Source organism: Choristoneura fumiferana, chromosome 3 (assembly GCF_025370935.1).
Source record: "Choristoneura fumiferana chromosome 3, NRCan_CFum_1, whole genome shotgun sequence".
In the NCBI taxonomy this organism is placed as follows: Eukaryota; Metazoa; Arthropoda; class Insecta; order Lepidoptera; family Tortricidae; genus Choristoneura; species Choristoneura fumiferana.
The window spans coordinates 6,280,970-6,300,955 of record NC_133474.1 but is presented as its reverse complement, the minus strand read 5'-3'; the positions used below and the strand labels follow the sequence as shown (position 1 = coordinate 6,300,955).

The 19,986-nt window shown below is 36.7% G+C and overlaps 1 protein-coding gene across 1 annotated transcript; it reads right to left on the bottom strand.

Annotated features, from left to right (window-relative positions):
• Nucleotides 1-171: 171 nt before the first annotated feature.
• On the bottom strand, nucleotides 172-11,778 carry LOC141426423 (elongation factor G, mitochondrial-like). The gene is made up of 11 exons (XM_074085307.1): nucleotides 11,606-11,778; nucleotides 9,489-9,635; nucleotides 8,686-9,005; nucleotides 8,114-8,352; nucleotides 7,200-7,576; nucleotides 5,602-5,840; nucleotides 4,731-4,892; nucleotides 3,315-3,433; nucleotides 2,335-2,547; nucleotides 1,452-1,653; nucleotides 172-382 (listed from the first exon to the last, which is right to left on the bottom strand). The coding sequence occupies exons 1-11, from the start codon at nucleotides 11,678-11,680 to the stop codon at nucleotides 241-243; spliced, it is 2,235 nt and encodes a 744-aa protein (XP_073941408.1). The 5' UTR covers nucleotides 11,681-11,778; the 3' UTR covers nucleotides 172-240.
• Between the last annotated feature and the right edge of the window lie 8,208 nt (nucleotides 11,779-19,986).

Below are 19,986 nucleotides of genomic sequence, written 5' to 3'. Positions count from 1 at the left end.
TGGCAAATTTATGGGATATCAACTATTATACTGGGATTATACTTATATTAGGAGCAAAAAAGTTCCACTCTGGTACATGATTAAGATTTCCTCGACTAGGTACACTACATTTTGTGAGACTCGATAAAATTTAATCCAAGTAGATATTCACTTCCAAATAAAACCAATATGTAAATTAATAAATAAAATTTATTTTTCTTACAAAATAGTAACTAAACGAGTATATTATTCTAAAGGCGGTTAGTTTTTATTTTTCTTTTTGTCGGGAAGAATGCCCATTTCTTCTTGATATTTCCTGATCAGCTGTTCTTGTACGTCGGGCAGGCAAGGGGAATACCGGCTGTACTCCATACTGAACTCTCCTTTGCCTTGCGTTACAGATCTATAAAAAAACAAAAACGTTAGGTAAATTGTTGATCCAGTCCTTAGGTCAGAGAGGCTTTCAACCGGTGTGCCACGTATATTTTCAGGTGTGCCGCGATCGCCGCGAAATGTATACGATTCGTACAAAAAGTGTCAACGAGACCCTATTAATTAGCCTCCGCTGTCCGTTGTTAAACATATTATGGGTATACTATACATACGGAACCGTTTATTTACTCTACGCGGCAGTCCAACTCGCACTTGGCTATTTTTCACTGGCGTGCCGTGAAACTGATGAACGAGAAATGTGCCGTTAAAACCAAAAGGTTGAAAAGGCCTGCCTTAGGTATTACTTTTCCGATTAGCATTGGACGAGCAGCGTGAATATAAATCTAAGTACAATATCGAAATTCTTAAAAATATAGCGTAAACCATAACGTTAAATACACCGTATGTTAACCCTGGTCTTATTGTCAGCGGCATAAAGGTGTTTTTATTTTTATCTTGACTTTACAAGCCCTAGAAAGCCTAAGACTGTGCAAAGCAGTAGGATAATATGCATTGACGTGCATACCACCGTAGAGTGTCTGCCATGGAAAGTTGAGATGGGATGGGGCAGCAATACTGGGTTAAGACACTAACTTTAGTTAAAATGTTCAGTTTTTAGTTGTCTACATACTGTTTCATTTTCTTTAAGCATAAAGGATTCATATTCGTAAAAAAACAACATGCGAAAGTTTCACTTTGCAAATTAGTACCCTACGAACTGTATGGAAAGTTTTCTTTGATTATGGGGTTCAGTACTTTTAGTTCCGTTCTCAGAGTGTTTTAATCCTTATAGGATCACGATTGGCATAAAAAAAGTCAAATCTGTCGATTTTCTCGCTGACTGTACATTTTATCGTAAATCTGTGAATGTCGTTTGTCATCACTCAAAAAGTTAGTAAAGGTCTCCTAAGAGCATTTTCGCGTAGCAGCAAGGGATCCAGTAGCTGCCCTTGCTGCGCCATCTCAACTTTCCACCCTGTATACATACATACACATACCATATATATGTAAATACATAAAACAGATGGCCAAGGACTCACCTTAGTTCCCCGGCGTACCCAAACATGTTATTCAGCGGAACTTCAGCGTACACAGTGGTCCAGCCTTCTGATCCTTCGTTGCCTGTGATGATGCCACCACGCTTGTTCAGTTGCCCGATGACAGTGCCGTGGAACTCTTCTGGCATCGTCACTTCAACGTACATGATGGGCTCTAGGACTTGCCAAGCGCCTTCTTCGAAAACTGAAAAGTTTTTTTTTTGCATTAAGAATGACAACAATTTTATGGAGTAAAATAATCAATTATTTAATAAAAACTACGCAAATATCTAATGAAGAAGGTAACATCTTCGGCCTCTTTTGCAGTTAGCATCTGTGAAATAGAGGTCAATATTTTACTTTTAATACAGCCTTTTCTTTGACTGTACTTGCATTGTCATCCAACCTACTTGCTATACCAACATTCCGAATTTCAAGTCAATCTGACCAAAGAGTGGACCAAAAATTAACTTGAAGATAAAAAATAAATGTATGAGGTGAAGTTAAATAAAAGCTTGTACGAAATAACCTAATTTAGAAAGTTGAAAAACCCCCAACATTGTCACTTCAAAATTCAATATCTCGAAAATGGCTGAAGCGTTTGTAATGAAACATAGCTAAAAACCACCGCAAAGCAACACACTTTCACATTAAAAAAAGTCTTCGAAATCGGCCCATTCGTTTGACAGCTACGATGCCAGAAACAGACAGACGTACAGACATTGGCGTCAAGCACCCTTCTTTTTTGCGTCGGGTGGGGTTAAAAAATAATTTAATTAGGTTACTTCATCTGTGCAGATGTCAGCTACAACAGATTCTGTACTATACCTCAGTTTTTTTTAATCATTCCCCATCATCCTCTACCCCAGAATACAAAGAACCTCACCATCTTTGACCGCTCCTTTCGCCGCCAAGAAGAACGCCAGTTCGCTCGAGTCCACGATGTGATGCGCGCCATCTTGTAGCCGGAACTTGACGCCAGATATCTTGTGCCCAGTGAGGTAGCCTTTCTGGCACGTGTCGAGGAAGCCACGCTCCACGCCGGGGACGAACTGCTTAGGGATGTTTGTGCCGACTGTCTCGTCTACAAACTCGAGCACTGGAAGAGATTTCGGGGGATTAGGGGATTGCGGGAAAGCTTCGTGAGAGCACTTTTGGGGAAAATTTCCGTGGTTAACAATTTTGATACATAATGGTTCATTTGATATACAGATGTAGTGCAAATGATTTTAAATCGGGAAAAGTTGGATCTCAATCGGAATACGACGGTACCTGAAGTGTCAATCAATTATTGTATTAAATGAGTGACATTTTCATATCTAACATGGAACTCTATCCAGTCCTAACTTTTTTTAACAGACGTGGTTCACCAGCTTTGCATTTTGGTTATTATTTCAACAATCTTAAAATTCTCTACTGAATGAAAAATTTCTACTTTATAAAGTACATTCGGCCGTTATTCTTAGTGTTAATTGGTCCTTTATAAAGAACGCGAGGGCACATGAAAACTGTACTGTACGATGGATACTGAAATTAATTGAGAGATCAAGAATAATACGAACATTTCCGATTAAAAACGATGAAAAATGCACTAAGCAGGTACATAAATCTGGAATGCAATATATGCACTAAGTAAAACAATTTAGACGATTTTTTTATAGTGTGGATTTAGGTTGGTTTAGGTTTATTTTATAACAATCTCGTGAAGTTGACCATTTCTGAGCAAATTATACTACAGATTTTGTTTTTTTTTTTGATAGCAGGCAAACGAAATTATGCATGTAGTGAAAAACGTTTTTACACAGACCAAGTAAAATGCCCATTGAACTTTATAAGAAATAAAGTAGACCCGTAGACAACACATACTGGTGTTCTGGTGAGGAGGCAGAGGCTCCATGATGCCGCTGACACGCGCGAACTGCCCGGCGCCCCCCGACTGCTTCTTGTGCAGGTAATCAAATGAGCAAGGCGACATCATTGTTTCTCTGCAGACGAAATACACTGGTCAGCATATATGTACCACTTTTATTTCCACTAATTATAAATGCGAAAGTTCGCCAACATTTTGCCATCGTATTTTGCCGGAAAAGTTCATATTTATCTTGCCTACTCAACTAGTTTACTGAAGCTAACTGAGAAAGCAATTTATCATGCTTTCTCAATTATCTTCAACAGTACTTCGGTTCAGTACAGTACGAGCTATCCAGCAAATACGAGTCGATGGAAAAACATTATATTCACTGGATCTGTATATTGTATGCGTGCGTGCGTGCGTAGGTATTTGTTACAATTTATTGGATAAATTTGGCACGTAGCTGGACGTTTCGAATAAAGCATAAGCTACTTTTCATCCCGATATTGCCAAGATATCCATTTGAATTCCAAATATTACCGCAAAGTCGGAGACATTAATTTTGCACATAGGGGTGTAGGTTTAAGGACCAAACTAGATCGTTGTTTTGCCCCGAAAAACTCCCATAGCAATATCTGTTCCAGATATCCCAAAATAAATAAATAAATAGAGTTATTGTAATCCTACTTAATATTATAAATGTGAAGTTTGTGATGAGTGTGAGTGAGTGAGTGAGTTTGTGAGTAGTGTATGTTTGTTACTTCTTCACGCTGAAAACGGCTGGACGGATTTGATGAAAATTTGGCAAAAGTTAGTTTATAACCTGGATTAAAACATAGGATACTTTTTATCCGATATTCCGACGATATAGGGTAAAATCTCTAACTAATAACCGCTGGGCTTAGAGTCATGAAATTTGGTATGTAGATAGCTGGACGTCTGGAATAAACTAGCACTTTTTATCCCGATATTCTCACGGGATATAAAGTTCCAATAATAACCATGTTGATCATGTATTTGATATTGTATAGCTGGAATCTGATAACACATTAGCTACTTTTTATGATTTAGGGAGTCTGACTAATACGCTGGCTGAGTCTGAAATTTGGTATTTAGAAAGCTGACATCTGGAAATAACATAGTTACTTTTAACCTCATATTCCACGGGATAGGGATAAAATCTCGAAATAACAACCGCTGGGTTTAGATTCAATGAATTGATATGGGTGTTTTAATTTAACGTCAATGAAAACCACGATGTAATTTTAGGGAATTCCCACGAGAATTAAAATCAATTTCAATTCAACTGCTGTATCTAATGATTTACGCGTGCGACGCCGCAGGTAAACGCTAGTATACTAGATAAATACAAAAATTGGATAGAAACTTTTCTAAATTTCGATAGAGACCTTATTCACACTACGCCATACCTGAAAGCGACCTTAGGCTTCCCCAGTTCCACGGGGCAGTTGTATTCCCTCTCCATCCTCTGAGCATATATCTCCAAATGCAACTCGCCCATACCAGACACGATCGTCTCCTTGTTGTCGCCGTCGTAGCGGAATTGGAATGTGGGGTCTTCTTTGGTAAATCTGTGGAAAAATACACTGACATTTAAAAAACTGAATAAAAACATGCCAATAAGTTTCAAACGACACCGTGTTTTTTTTTATTACAAAGTTTTGTTAAGCTTGCCCCGTTTATTTGGGTCAAATCTTGGAAGCTAAAATTGCTCCACTTCCTGCGATCGGATTGACTTGAAATTTGGCATACCTAAATAAATCTGGTGACAATACAATAATCTGACAGTGACATCCTGATAGTACAGCCTGGGTTGTCTCCTCAAGACGGAACTCCTCAACAGTTAATGGCAGCTACTTGAAATTTGGTACGGAAATGTAGTTTGGATGACAACGCAAGTCCAGTCAGCAAAAGAAGCTTGTATTAAAAATGAAATTTTTAACAAAACTTATTCTTGATCTACGTTAACTTTGACAGATGGCTCAGTTCATCGATAGAAACATTCTGGTAATAAACCTTTTGGCTAAATCAAAAAATATATACAAAATGTTACTTCCAGTAAGTTGACTGTGTTAACTAAATACATGTGAATAAGAAAAATCTAGTGGTAGTGGTAGATAGATAGATAAAATACTTTATTCACAAACATGCCATGACAATTCTACATAAACAAACGATTCAAATTGTTAAATATTTAAATTAAGTTGTCACGGCACAGCCGCGAAAAGGCGCCGACTCAGCATGTCGTGCAGTGTAAATCCTTTATATTCCCAAACTTACCTAGCAACAGCCTTCGAGAAATTATCCCGATCTTTGCTATTCTTCGGCCGTATAGCCATCGAAACGACGGGGTCCGGCACGTGTATAGATTCCATCGACAGTTCTAGCTTGCCGTCGTTAACGAACGTATCACCGGACGCACAATCTACACCGAAGAGCGCGAATATGTCGCCCGCGAACACTTCCGACACTTCTTCCATGTTGCTAGAGTGCATGCGCACTAAACGGGAAATTTTTACCTGCGAATTATAAGATAAGAAGTAAAAAAGGGTAACTTTTACTTTATGAACATAAAGATAGGAGTAAAAAGATTTGTGAATATTTGTAGCAAATGTATTGTATTTTAACTTAAAAACAGATGTAATTAACAGAAAACAGGGATAAGGGATAAGTTCGCCTTTTTACATCTAATAAGATCCCTTAAAGGGATCTCTTCCAGTTAAACTTTGAATGATTGACAGGATATCAAAAACATGAGTAGACACTAAGAGCATGGTCAAGGACTTTAATTCATGAGCCACCATGGAACCATTTCACAGTAAACGTCATAGTGACATCGCATTAATTAATAAGGAAAATCGTAATGACTTTTCCTTTGATAAGGGTCCCATGGTGGCTCATCCATTATGAACTAAAGTCCTTGACAGTACAATGGAAAGATAAAAAAGTGCCGAAATGTAATGACATTATTAATTATACTGCAATACATAGGCAGTAGCTAGTAGCAGAGGGCCCTGGGTTTGAGGCCCGGCTCGAAACTCTGAGTTTCTTTGAATTGACCACGAGCTTTACGGTAAGGAAAACATCGCGCAGGTATCTACCTACACATCTGCGAAGAAATTTAATGATGTGTCTGAAGGTCCCAATCCACACTTGAGATGAAGTTAGTTACTTTTCTCAAAACATCCAAGGAAATGTCGTCCTTATCTTCGTGATCATAGAACGCCAAGTACGTCATTGTATAGCACTTATTGAAGATTCGTTCTAATTTCAAATTAGAGCATAGTAATGGAATTTCATACAACATTGCCGGCCATGGCCAGCAAAGAGATTGTCTTTTGTTTTGTTTCACTGGGTTTTATTTGTTTTATTGACTATCTACGGCATACTGCCAATTAAGAAAAATAAAATTTGTGTTTAATCTCTGATTTGACTCGATTATTTATTTAGATTAAATCAGGTATTCAAGATATTAAAATAACAAATTAATAAGATATCGTAATTTTTTTAATAAATAAAATCATCTTAAGATTTGGTGGCAAAAACATTAACCGGAACAGCTTACAAAAACAATTGTTGAAAAAGAGTATTTTGGCGGGAATAGAAAAAAAAACGAATACTTCTACGACATACCTAAAACGAGTGGTTTTTAATTAAAATAAGTGTTATTGTTGTCGATATGAGTTCATCATCATGACAGGTATTATTTCCTTGGATTTAAATACTTGAGAAAAGCACTATACAAGCCTCGTCCGCGAACAGGGATTGTCGGCCTCGTATCGCTAGATGGCCTCGTCAACACTCGGCCATCTATAACTACTCGGCCGGCAATCCCCTATTTCGCAGTCTCTGCAGTAATGTACTATTAAACCACATACCTTCTTCCCAGTCCTAGCATTGAATATATTGTCCCCCCTCTTCAGCATACCCTGGTAGCATCTCAAATAAGTGAGCTGCCCGAACTTGCTCACTTCTAATTTGAACGCCAGCCCCACAAAAGGTTTTTTTCCGTCTCTAGCGGGATCCAAAATGATCGTTTCTCCCTCTCCATTTGCCTCGTTGATTATAGCTGTATTTTCCACTTGTCCGGGGTGTGGTAGATATTCCAATACGGCATCGAGGAGTGGTTGGACGCCCCGGTTCTTTAGTGCTGTTCCTAGCAAGACTGGGGTGAATGTACGTTTTAGAGCCGTGCTGCGTACTGCTTTCTTTATGTCAGCAACGGTTGGTGTTTTTTCTTCGAGGAATAGTTCTCCTGAAATTTTAAAAAATTACATAATTTAATCCATATACTAACAATAAAAATGTAAAAGTAACTGTCTCTCTGTTACTGCTTAATGTATAGGTAAACCATTTAAATTTAACCAGCTTAGATGAAATTTGGTATGGAGATAGCTTTAGATGCAGAGAAAGACTTAGCTTATTTTTATCAGGGAATACTTCATTATTTCTATTGAGAATTCCAGGGAAAATTCGTGGTTTGATTGAACTGAGAATTCTCATTAGAATTCCCAAAAATCATGTCATGAATTCCATTAATGTTGCAAATGAAAAAGCCTAATCGTAGCATTGAAATCTTTGGGATTTTTATCCTGATCCAGTTGGAATATCGGGACAAAAAGTAGCATATCAGTCATCTGCATTGCATACCTGCTTCCCTGCTGCTGCTGCGGCTTCTATATTCTGCATTGCATACCTAATACCAATCATAATGTTCAGCCATTCTAGCGTGAGGGAGTAAACACACGCACACATGCATGCACACTCTCTTAAATGTTAGATAAAAACTAACCCAAAGTCTCATCAACATTTGACAGATGCTCAATCAGCTCGTGCCTCCTCTCTTGCACTTCCGCCCTCCTGTCCTTAGGCACCTCGTCATATCGGACCTTCTCGCCAAAGTCACCATCGAAGTATACAGCTCGCTCTTCAATAAGCTCCAGGATGCCTTGACAATCTTTCTCTAGACCAATGGGAAGGTGGAGGAATGCTGCATTGTGGTTCATTTTGGATCGCAATTGCTTTAGTACTCTGAAAGTAAGCAAACAAAATCAAATATGTATGTGTTATTCTACATAATTTGTTTTCTGATTGTTTTCGTAAACAATCTTACTTGGCTTATCTCTGGGAATATGAACTTTTGGGTTTTAATCTGAGTGAAGCTCTTTCACCTAATACTTACTTAATAAATGCGAAAGTAACTCTTCGCACTAAAACCGATGAACCGATTTTAATGAAATTTGGTATGGAGATAGTTTGAGACCCTGAACAAAACATTGGATAGTTTTTATCCCGGAAAATGACGCGCGATAAATGAATTCTTCACAAACGAAGTCGCAGATAACAGTTAAACATAAAACATACCTATCAGGATTGGCCCCCAGTCTGTCCAGCTTATTAATAAAAGCCAAGCAAGGCACGTTGTATCTCTTCATCTGTCTGTTCACAGTCAAAGTCTGACTTTGGACACCCCCGACAGCACACAACACCAAGACAGCTCCGTCCAACACTCTTAATGCTCTCTCAACCTCAACGGTAAAATCTACATGGCCCGGTGTGTCTATGATGTTAATGTTATGGTCCTTCCAGATGGTGTATGTCGCTGCTGACTGGATGGTGATGCCTCGTTGCCTCTCAAGCTCCATGGAGTCCATGACTGCTCCTACATTGTCTTTGCCTTTTACCTGTAACATTTTTTTTTAACCTGAGTCAATATAATACAGCATATAGGGGATAAGGTAACGTTTTTTAACCTCGGATGGCGATTCAAATTCGGATCGCGGGCGTTTTTGCGATGGATCCTGGGAATTCTCAAAACAAAGCATATGGTAAAATAAATAAATAAGTAGGTAATGTTTATTTATATTTTTTATTTTTATTTTATGTAAGTATTTTAAGTTTAAGATAGGTAGTTTTATTAATTCAATGCTTGTTGTATATGTAATTACTTAAATAAATTTACATCGTACTTTTAAAAATGACGTCAATTTTAAAGGTATTTTTAGGGTTGCAAACATCAAATATTTGTACTTTGGGTCGCCACTCAATAAGGCTATGATCTGCTGACATAGAGCATAAAAATTACTGGCAATAGGGCCAGATTTAGAACTTCATCAGCTGAAGAACTTTTTTTTCCTTCCTATTATAAAAAAAGGGAATATAATTACCTCATGCATGGAGTCTATTCTGCCAGTGTAGAACAATATTCGCTCCGTGAGGGTAGTCTTGCCAGAGTCTATATGAGCGGAGATACCAATGTTTCTAATTTTTTCCAAAGCCTTGTGTTCTGCATATTTGACGTATGATGAAAATTTCTGTGAAAGCAATAACCATTTATACCTATTGCTATTGAATATTAAGGTGAATATTAAAATGTTTAAAATCATGGCTGGTAGCTGAAACTGAGCCATCCTGTACTGGGTCAGCCAAGTAAAAGTGGTTCAAACGTTATTAGGGTAGTTCTATGAGCATTACTGGTTCATATATTGAAGAAATCAGAGACCATAAGCAAGACATTTTAATTAATTGTACCTAATTGAAAAATAATAATCATTTATTGTGCGTGGAACTCAGGTAACAGTTAATTACAGGTATAGTTGTACAAATATAGTTTTCACCAAACCCTTCCTTTTCAGGAGTACACACATTAAACTCGATACAAATTGAATATATAAAATTAAATTATTACATAAGGGGATCCCATGCCCCAATGACCTTCAATCTGAATTCCCTAGTTTTCTAATGTTTTTTGTAGCTTATTATATTAACAACAACGGCTTTAAGCAATATAGTATCCCATATTTACTTCAAAGTTCATTGTCTTCGAGATAATTGGCATCAAAGTTGAACAATTTTAGGTCAAACAACTGGTTTTCTGGCCATAACTTTTGTGTTAACTAGTTTCAAATGAAAACCCTCAACCAGTTTTTAGACGTCAAACACGAACCCAAATATGTAGATTTTGTATATGTTAGGTCTTTCAGGTCAATAGAGATATGAAATGTGTTTTTTTTTTCAGACAACGTTTAAAAAATCATACAAAATAAAGTATTCAAAAAGAGAGATAAAATATTGGAGAACCGATAGCCGTTTGACTTATAATTCTATCTGTAGTGCAAAAGTTCCTATGATTCAAAACTTGTCAAAACTCAATGAAAACCTCGGGTTGCCCCTTAAGAAGCAATATTAAATGTCCAAAATTGATAGACCTATTTAAAAATTATTTAATACACTTTTTTTAGAATGTCAAATTAAATTAAATGTCAGATATTCAAAAGTTTACAGTTAAGAAGACACCTTAACCTAGCTTAAGTGTAATTTATTCTCAATTAAATATTAAATAGATGTCATTCTTAAATAATCATGGATGCAATAAAATCATTTTTCTGCAAGCCAAACTTTTGTCCTTTTCTTAAAAATACTTAATTTCTCATCCTTAAAAAGCATAGCATTGGTGAATCGTTGCATAATAATGGTGTGTCTGATAAGCCATAAAGCATGCACACCATATTGTTTGCATAAAAATCCTTCCATTCTACCTGACTCATTCCTCACTAAGTGACAGTAAAGTGATATCAGTTGAAATGCTTGTAGAACTATCTATAGGGAGTAAGGTTAGTAGATGTCACAGAGGACTAAAGAGCTGACAGCTTCCTCGCACAATGAGTTAGCTTTGCTATTCAGAAAAGGAACTACGAGAAATTTTGGAACCTTGCCTATGTATAAATTATTTATTTAAAAGTTGTCTCAATTTCTATGTAAAAATAATTGTATTTATATAGTTGGAGAAAACACATCCAAAATGAAAAATAACTTAATTTATTGTCTTATGGTGCGAGTAATAGAGCATTAGTGGCAAATTAATTTGATATTTTTATCTATTTTCATTGTTTTATAAAGGATAGTAATAAAAAGAAATTGCCATTGATGAAAAATTATAATTATTCACAACAAGAGTTAATAAAGCCTGTTCTTCTACTTCGTATGCAAAAAAATGTATGTATTCGCAATTAAATGAAATTTAGGCAATTATCTCCCAGTCACATGGGAATGAGATCGAAAGACCAGAAAAATCGATACGCGTATACCGCGTACAGAGTCTCGATGGTTGAAATTTATTAGCAGTGGCAATAGTATAAATTAAAACCTATCAACTGGTGATATCAAACATTATTAAATTTTTCGATTCTAATTTACAGTAAACTTACAGCTAAAAGCTGAGAATTACGTAAAAATCTAATAGCAAGTGCGAGGAATTTAAACTTTTACAGCAATTCAGGTTTACCTCAATTTGGGTGTGACTCGGCTTGTGTGCACTCTTAACTGCATTTGCGAATTTCAAAACGTTTAGGATAGTCATTTTTTAACTGATAGATAACTTAAATAAAATATCACAGGATAGTTCTATGGCCCGAGTTTGATTTTGAGGTTACTCAGACAGCTGTCAACCAGCATTTTATGTAGGTTGTGGCTACTATGACACATGAAGTTCGTGATTTTTCCCGATTTTTCGGTCATAGACAAGCAAGCCGGAACACACGTATGATTTTTACGGACAGTATCAAAAAATTAAAATGACCACACTACAGGCATATATAGCAGCAATGCAGTATCTCATTTGGATGTTGTTATTGTACAATATACAGAAGCGGTTGTACCTTGCGTGTATGTTCATCGCGAAAATATGAAAGAACTAGAAAATAAAATATACGGGTCATTCACGTATTATTTGCCGTAGTAATGCCTGACATATTATTAAACTAGCTTTTGCCCGCGACTTCGTCCGCGTGGAATAGTAACTTTGGGAAGTATTTAATTTATTTAGGATACCTATTTTGCCAATAATTAGCACATAGAAACTTCTACGGTTTACTGAAAATAATGTATAAATATACCATTGCTATAAATATACCTAAACTATTTTTTTTTGTTTTTCCATCCATCCATCCATCCATCCATCCATCCATTCATGCATGTTCTTTGGTAAATCATAAATATTTTGCGGGAAGCCACATTTTAGCAATACGACGTGTATTCTACCCTGCCAACATAAAATGTTTACTTAATTCTTCATAGTGAACTCTTGACACCTAACGTCCTTTATTGTAAGTTAGGAGGGTAGCATTATAATTAAGACGGCATTTTTACTAAGCATAGCTACACATATTTCCGATAAATATACGTATAGTAATTTGTTTGGAATTCCTTAAGAAATTTCATCCCCATATTTTCAAGTAAATAGGTCGAAATTTGAAAAAAGCCGGAACAAACGTTTTTTAGGGTTCCGCAGCTCAAGAAGAAAAAATGGAACCCTTATAGGATCACTTTGCTGTCCGTCCGTCCGTCCGTCTATTTGTCAAGACCCTTTATCTTGTAAAGCGGAGTATCGGTATCGAGTTGAAATTCAAACCCTAAACTCAGGTCAATAGGCCCGAAAGCTGTGAAAAAATCAAACTTCTAAGTCAAGGCAATTAAAAGCTACAGTCACGCCTTAACAGAAAAAGTAATAGGGTACTTCCGGCTGTCCTGGAAACTTGGAATTTTGCATAAAGGTAGCTCTTATAGCTCAATAAATAAGAAAAATCTGAAAATTATAATTTTTCATGTCTGACTGTCTATGTCAATAGGCCATCTAAAATGACCCCACATTGGGTACATTTTGCTTGAGCTTAGAAGGCTCTACTAACACTGTATCATCCCCTCTGCTAACATCACCTCAAAGGTAAAATTTTCAAAATCGCTTGAACAAATATCCATTTATTTCTTATAAGTGCCCAAATTCCAAGTTTCATAAAGATCTATCGACAATGACGATCTTCCATATAAAGATTCATCCTCTATTTCACCCCTCACAGGAAGAATTATAAAAACGCGCTAATAAATATCTATTTATCTCTTATGACGTGCCCAAATGCCAAGTTTCATGAAAACCATCGATTTATCTTCGACAACGACGATCTTCCATATAAAAGTTTCATCTCCTATTTCACCCCCTCACAGGAAGAATTTGAAAAACGCGCTAACAAATATATATTTATTTCTTATCACGTGCCCAATTGCCAAGTTTCATAGAGAACCATTGATTATCTTCGACAATGACGATCTTCCATATAAACTTTCATCCCTATTTCACCCCCTCACAGGAAGAAATAAAAAAACGCGCGAACAAATATCTATTTACTTCTTATCTCGTGCCGAAATGGCAAGTTTAAGAAAGATTCATCGCTTTATCTTCGATAATGACGACCTTCCCTTCCTTTCCTTCAGTTATAATAATAAATTTTATTTCTATTTCTATTTCCATATAAATTTTTCATCCCCTATTTCACCCCCTCACAGGTCAAATTTTCAAAAAAGCTCAAACAAAGTTCGATTTATTTCTTTTTAAGAGCCTAAAAGCCAAGTTTCATGATTTTATCTTCGACAACGACGAACTTCCACCTTATAAACTTTCATCCCCTATTTTAACCCTTAAAGCCTTTTTTTCTGGAAAAAAGATAGCCTATGTTCTTTCCCAAGGTCTATTCTATGTCTGTACCAAATTTCATCAAATCGGTTCAGCGGTTTAGGCGTGAAAGCGTAACAGACAGACAGACAGACAGACAGACAGAGTTACTTTCGCATTTATAATATTAGTATGGAAGTATGGATAGTATGGAAGTATGGATTAGTATGGATTTTAAACCAGTCTGTGGTAGTGGTTCTTTGTTAAGGTTGCCTCTCTCCTTTGCTGTGTTTGATGTTGAAGGGCTAGAGGGTTCGTATAATGATGTTGTTGATGAGCAACTTGCAGTGGAAGATGAAGCTGACTTGCACCAAGTCGCTTGTAAAGACTAGGATGCATAAATACGCCGAGTTCGGAAAATCTCGTCTGTATTTCATAGACCAAAGCATTAGAGAACATTTCTGTCGGAAAACTGTCAACTCGAATACTGTCGGAGTCGTCTTAATCCATTGTAGGGATACTGTGATTCGAATTTACTCGTAAGACAGTCCAAATGTCAAGCCAAGGGTGGCCGAGAATGCAAGATAACGTTGTCTAAGAAACAGAGCCAAAATAGTCATCGAAAATATCCAATAGTGGTCAAATTAATTATCGTGCAAAGGTCGTGGAGAGATGTGGCAAATTCAAAAGTCCAGAGTTTGGGCTGAGGTCGTAAAAAAATATCCAAACAAAAAACACACTGATCGCACCAAATCGCAAAGCAAATAAAATGGTTTTAGGTTAGATTCTACTTGACAGTGACAGCAGTGACAGTTGACTTCGTTTTTTTTACTGTTTCTACTAAGTACTGAGCCCTCAACGGTTCTGCCATTTCAATCTCACAGACGTCATATCGACCACTTAAAAAAATATTTCTAATTAATAAGAGGAAATAAAAATAAAAGAGCTTCAGTTCCTCGATTATTAAGACGTCGACTATCAAAAAAAATATAATTAGCGCCTCTCCAAAAAACTTTACTTAGCCAATTACAATACTTCATATTGTACTACTATGTAAACTCTACTTTAAATTGTTTAGCATGAAGTGAGGTGTATCTTAGGATTTGACGTTATGTTGGTGCGATTGTAATACCAGAGACAACACATCTTATTTTCCTTTGTCAGTTCAGTCAGTTGGGTTTTAGTTTGAAGGAATATGGCCGTGTTAGGGCCGTGTGTGAATGTAAATATGAACGGTCAAAGTAATATTCACAGTCAGTTAACAAAATCATTAGAAAGAATTCTAGAAGATGCTTACTTAAGTGGTGAATTAAAACTTAGTGGACGCAAGCTGAGAGAGTTTCCAAAACCAGTGAAATTTGACTTGAGTGATACAGTTGTTGCTGGTAAGTTGCATTTATAAATAAATCTTGTTGCATTTGTGTGGTATTTGGGTTTATTATTTCATTTCTCGCGCTGTTTATGTCATCGGTAGTGTATTGGAAGACTTACGGGCGTGATTATGTTATTTTTGTTTGGTTTGTCGATGCCGATGCCGGCACTAGATGCGATTCGGTGAATCGATCGGTTACAAAAGCGGCAGCGATGCGATAACGGTTTGCTTTCTACGAATAAAAATAAACGCCAAGCAATGCATCGCATTTTGTCACTATTATCTAAGTATAAGATAACGATAGTATGTTCCTGTTAAATTATTCTTATTTACCAGGTAGGTACGCTATAAATTCTTATTGGTGTCACGATATCAATTCATCCGTCGGCAAGTTTTTTTTTATCGAAAGCGGTCAGCCGTGCTTCGGCGATCATACGATACTCTCATTATTCCAGATGATTATTATTATATCTAGATTTAAACCGAGATGTAGGTATTTACGAATGTTGGAAGAAGTCTTGTATTCAACGTAATGTTCGAGGATTTTTCAGTCCAAATTTTGATAAGCTATTTTTATCTTGGGTTATCCGCGTCATCATAATATTATCAAATTTTATTCAGTTAAGGACAAATTTAATAGCAACACCGAATTCGGATAAATACATATAAATAAATACCTACCTACTATAGGTTCAGTCATCATCTGATACAACAAAAACAAAGCATGCATGAATAATCTGATATGACTATTTCTAGGGCCACTAGGATGTATCAGATATTCATGTAGGTGACTACATACCTACTTCATTAACATATTTTCCTTTACTAATTACTACAAAAAGATACCACCTAAAACATGATAATTAAAATGATTAGCACATATTCAAGGTGCCTGGGTAACTCAAGTCAAATAGCATAATACAATATACATCACTAAGCGTAAGTATATACCTACACAGAACTACTCACAGAACTTATGATAAGATAAATAAAAATTACATGTGAGCTTTAAAAAAGTGACCACAGGTATACGGCTAAAAAGCCATGTTATTTTTCGGTCAGCTCAGTCTGTGATTTATTTAACTGGTCAAACAAATAGGGGGTCCAAAATGGATATATTTCATTGGAGAGTACTATAATCTACTAAAGCTCTACTTTTATTTACTTCTAACCCGTGGGTTGGGTATCTATATAAGACCAATAGTGTAGATTGTATAAAACATTTTGTTGCGCGAAAAAAATAGCTATATTACAATGTAACTTTTGCCAGACAGTCCTGTATGGTTAACAACTTGTTAAACATGGTCCAACTTTTAAACTCAACCTGACTGCACTTTGTTTTTACTTCCCGCTAGAGGGGTTAATAGTCTAGTGTAGTCTATAGGTACATAGGTTCATGTAGGTAGCTGTTCAAAGGACTGGGGTGAGGGTGGGTCTGCAAACTAAGTTAATTTAATGTCTGTTAACAAAGCATAACTGAGCTTACAGCAGCTGCGCTAGCTTGGTAACTAATTAGTGAATTGAATGGATTTGTAATACTGTTTATTGAATTTGATAGCTAATAATTTGATGTTTGGTTTAGGTACATTTAGATGTAAACAATGTAAAGGTTTGTTGATATTAAGGTAATTTTGTTTTGAAAGTTGTTGAAATATTTAATTATGGTTATTAATATAAAATGTATATAGGTACACACTGAAACTTTTCAAAGTTGTTGAAATATTTAATTATGGTTATTAATATATAAATTAATGTATAAAGGTACACACTGTAACTTATCTGCAATTAGGTTCTAAATTTATAAAACATCAACTTTATCCTCCTAAGGCCCAACATCCTAAATTTAGGACATTTGTCTATGTCAAAGCTGATGCAAACTTCACTAATTAATATACTTATACCTATTGATGTTACCTAAATGCAGATCTTATTGGTGTCACAGAAAAGGTTAAGTAGGTTGATATTAGACACACCCACGTTCATAATTGCGTCACAAGAGAAACTATTCAACACATTTGGTATATTTTCACCCATGTCCATTATGAACGCCATAAGTGGAATATTTTACAGCCATGGCGCCGCCACCGTAACGAGGCAGTACAGTTTAGTAAACGTTTTTAGCTTTTATTTTGGCTGCCATATCGTGTGGGCGATGTGTGAAAGAGATGTCGAACTGTCTATCGGCGTTGTCAAATCTACAGAAGCTTGACTAGCTGTTGTCTACAAATTCGTCTGTTTAATGCGTTAACTTGGCGCTTTTCCGGGATAAAAATAAGCCTATGTCCATCAGGGATAATGTGATCTCCGTCGGTAAAAGACTTTTAGTTTGTAGATATTGCCCCTCCATAAAAACACAAACAAACAAAGGTTGCGTCTTTTAGACGACCAGCCTTGGTTCCCGTTCAGAGCATGTCTCTCTGTCTATGTCATGTCAAATTCAAATTCGAATTAAAATCATTTACTCAGTTAGTAGGCCGCAATGGGATCTTTTACACGTACTTTTTTTTAAACTACCAGCGCTTTCGGAAAAAACATCATTGCTAAGAAGAATGCGCCGTAATAAACTTTCAGTTACCATCTAATATAAAATGACCCCAAAAAAAAAAAGAAGGTTTCGTAGTTAATATCCTTTGGTAGCGTTACGCTGCATTTCCACCAAAGATGTGCGAGAATGTGTTGCGAGAAATGTGTTTCTCATGAACCGAAAGACGCTTCATTTACCTATCCTCGCACAGCACAGCTCTAGTGAAAACTGAAAACAGCTGAGCGGAGCGAGGCAAGGTAAATGAAGCGTTTCTATTGGTATAAAATCATGAAAAACATTCCTCGCAAAAATAGGGTTGCGACGGAGGCGTTGTAACGGAGGCGTTTTTAGCGGAGGCGACGAGTTTCGCCTCCGCGGATGCGGAGGTTAACGGAGGCGGATGCGGAGGTAAAAGTGGATGTAGAAAAAATAGTAGTTTATGCTTTATTCAACTTAAAAATCTCTAAATAAAAAAAAAACTGCCAAATCTCACTTGTTTTCGGCGTCATCGTGCATGTGACTTAAATAAACAATTACTTTGTACAAAATCACTAAAAAATCGCGGTTCAATCAAACATATACATTACAATTTCGTACGTCCAAGCAACGAGACAGGTTGAAGGTTGATTCCTGTCGTGTTATTTGACATACGCCCGCCCCCACCCCGACCGCGTTCCCGCTGCGCGCCGAGATAATGAAATGAAAAATAAACCACCGTTATAACTCCGCAAAAAAAATTGCGGAGGCGAAGATATTATTTCTTGCGGAACTTCCGCAGTAACGGAGGTGGAGGCGAAGTTCCGTTACAAGTTACAACCCTACTCGCAACACATCCTCGCACATCTCTGGTGGAAACGGAGCCTTGAACTGAGACTATTGAGCTATCTTTTGGGAATCAGCCTATGAGATCTAATTTCGTAGTCTGGTTTCTATTGTAGGCAGGTATTTAGGCCATGTTGTTGTTGCCTTGTTAGCAGTAGCTGGACACGTAATTGTTAGTACACATACCACATTGGGTAATTAATTGTTATGCAAATAGGTAGCTTAATAATACGCAGATACACTCAAATTACCTTGTTTAGTCTTAAAGTACCTCCCAGTCTTAAACTTTCACACTCATTTTATTATTTTTTTATTTCTTGACTGTCAGATTGTTTTTATTTTTCTTTTAATTGTGTAGTAAAGTTGCATTAGCTTCCTCAGTCCAAGACATTTATAAGCAATTCTTACTTACTTACTATCGGGGCACAGCGACCCCAAAGATGGGTCTTGGCCTCCAACACCAGACTACGCCATGCTTTACGATCTAGGGCCAGCCTTTGACCCCGAGATCCAAAAGGTCTTACAGGACCTCATCACTCCTACACTATCCTGACTAGTATTGAAAATTCGAAAGTAACTCTGTCTGTCAATCTATCTCGTTAATTCTTCACACTTAAACCGCTGTACCGATTTAGATGTAATTTGGTAGAATTTAGGTACGATTAGGACGAAATATGGCTAATTTCCTTCAACTCATCACTACTCCTACGACCGAGTTATATTTCCAAGCCTCTGCAATCGCCACTTAGCAAACCAGAGGTACTGACATACATAAATGTTGCCACATGTTTAGGCGGCCAGTAAACGATCATGTAGTATGTGATAACTGAATGACAGGAGAGAGTGTTTTGTTTAATTAAGATCTAAGATAAAAATATCAAGTTGGTGAGATGGTGTGGGATGAAAAAGTTGCAATTATAACGATCGATGAAGGCTGCTGGAGGACAACTCGACTGTCGCTAGCGTTTTATGAGAAAACGATTGCGAGAGTGTGATTGAGATTCTAATTTGTCAGCTCGTACAAAATCCACTTGTCATGACAAACTTCACGTGTAGCTGTCACCAAGAGAAAGGATTTGACAAGTTTTCTAGATATTTATATCGATGATGTGTTATAAAACGCGCATACGCTTCTGGGAAAGATAAAAGCCAGCGAAAGCGGAAACAATCTTAAACAACTCTAATTAAATTACCGCTTCTAATGTTGATATAGCTGGTTTATGGTTTCAGAAATTTCTCAACAAGCTTTTTTATATTGGTGTATACGAACGCGACAACAAAAGAACTATATTTTATTGAACCATGACCGAGCCCAAGAGTGTGAGACTGAATACAATGGATTTTTATTCTTTGCGAACATGGCCCCATAGCTTAATTGCCACGGCTTAGAGGATTTGCTAAGTTAATTAATATTACTTAAACAGTTTACCCGATGATGTCATTACCAAGGTCATTTGAATTTGAATTTGAATTTGTAGATTGAGTTTCGGGTAAAACACGTAT

Bases quoted from the DNA above. Each gene is read 5' to 3' on its own strand.
- LOC141426423 (XM_074085307.1), bottom strand. From the start codon at position 11,680: ATGACTATCCTAAACGTTTTGAAATTCGCAAATGCAGTTAAGAGTGCA. The intron at 8,353-8,685 runs GTATGTTTTATG...GCTTACTTTCAG, and splicing joins CTGGGGGCCAATCCTGATAG to AGTACTAAAGCAATTGCGAT. The intron at 4,893-5,601 runs GTAAGTTTGGGA...ATTTTTCCACAG, and splicing joins TTCTCGAAGGCTGTTGCTAG to ATTTACCAAAGAAGACCCCA.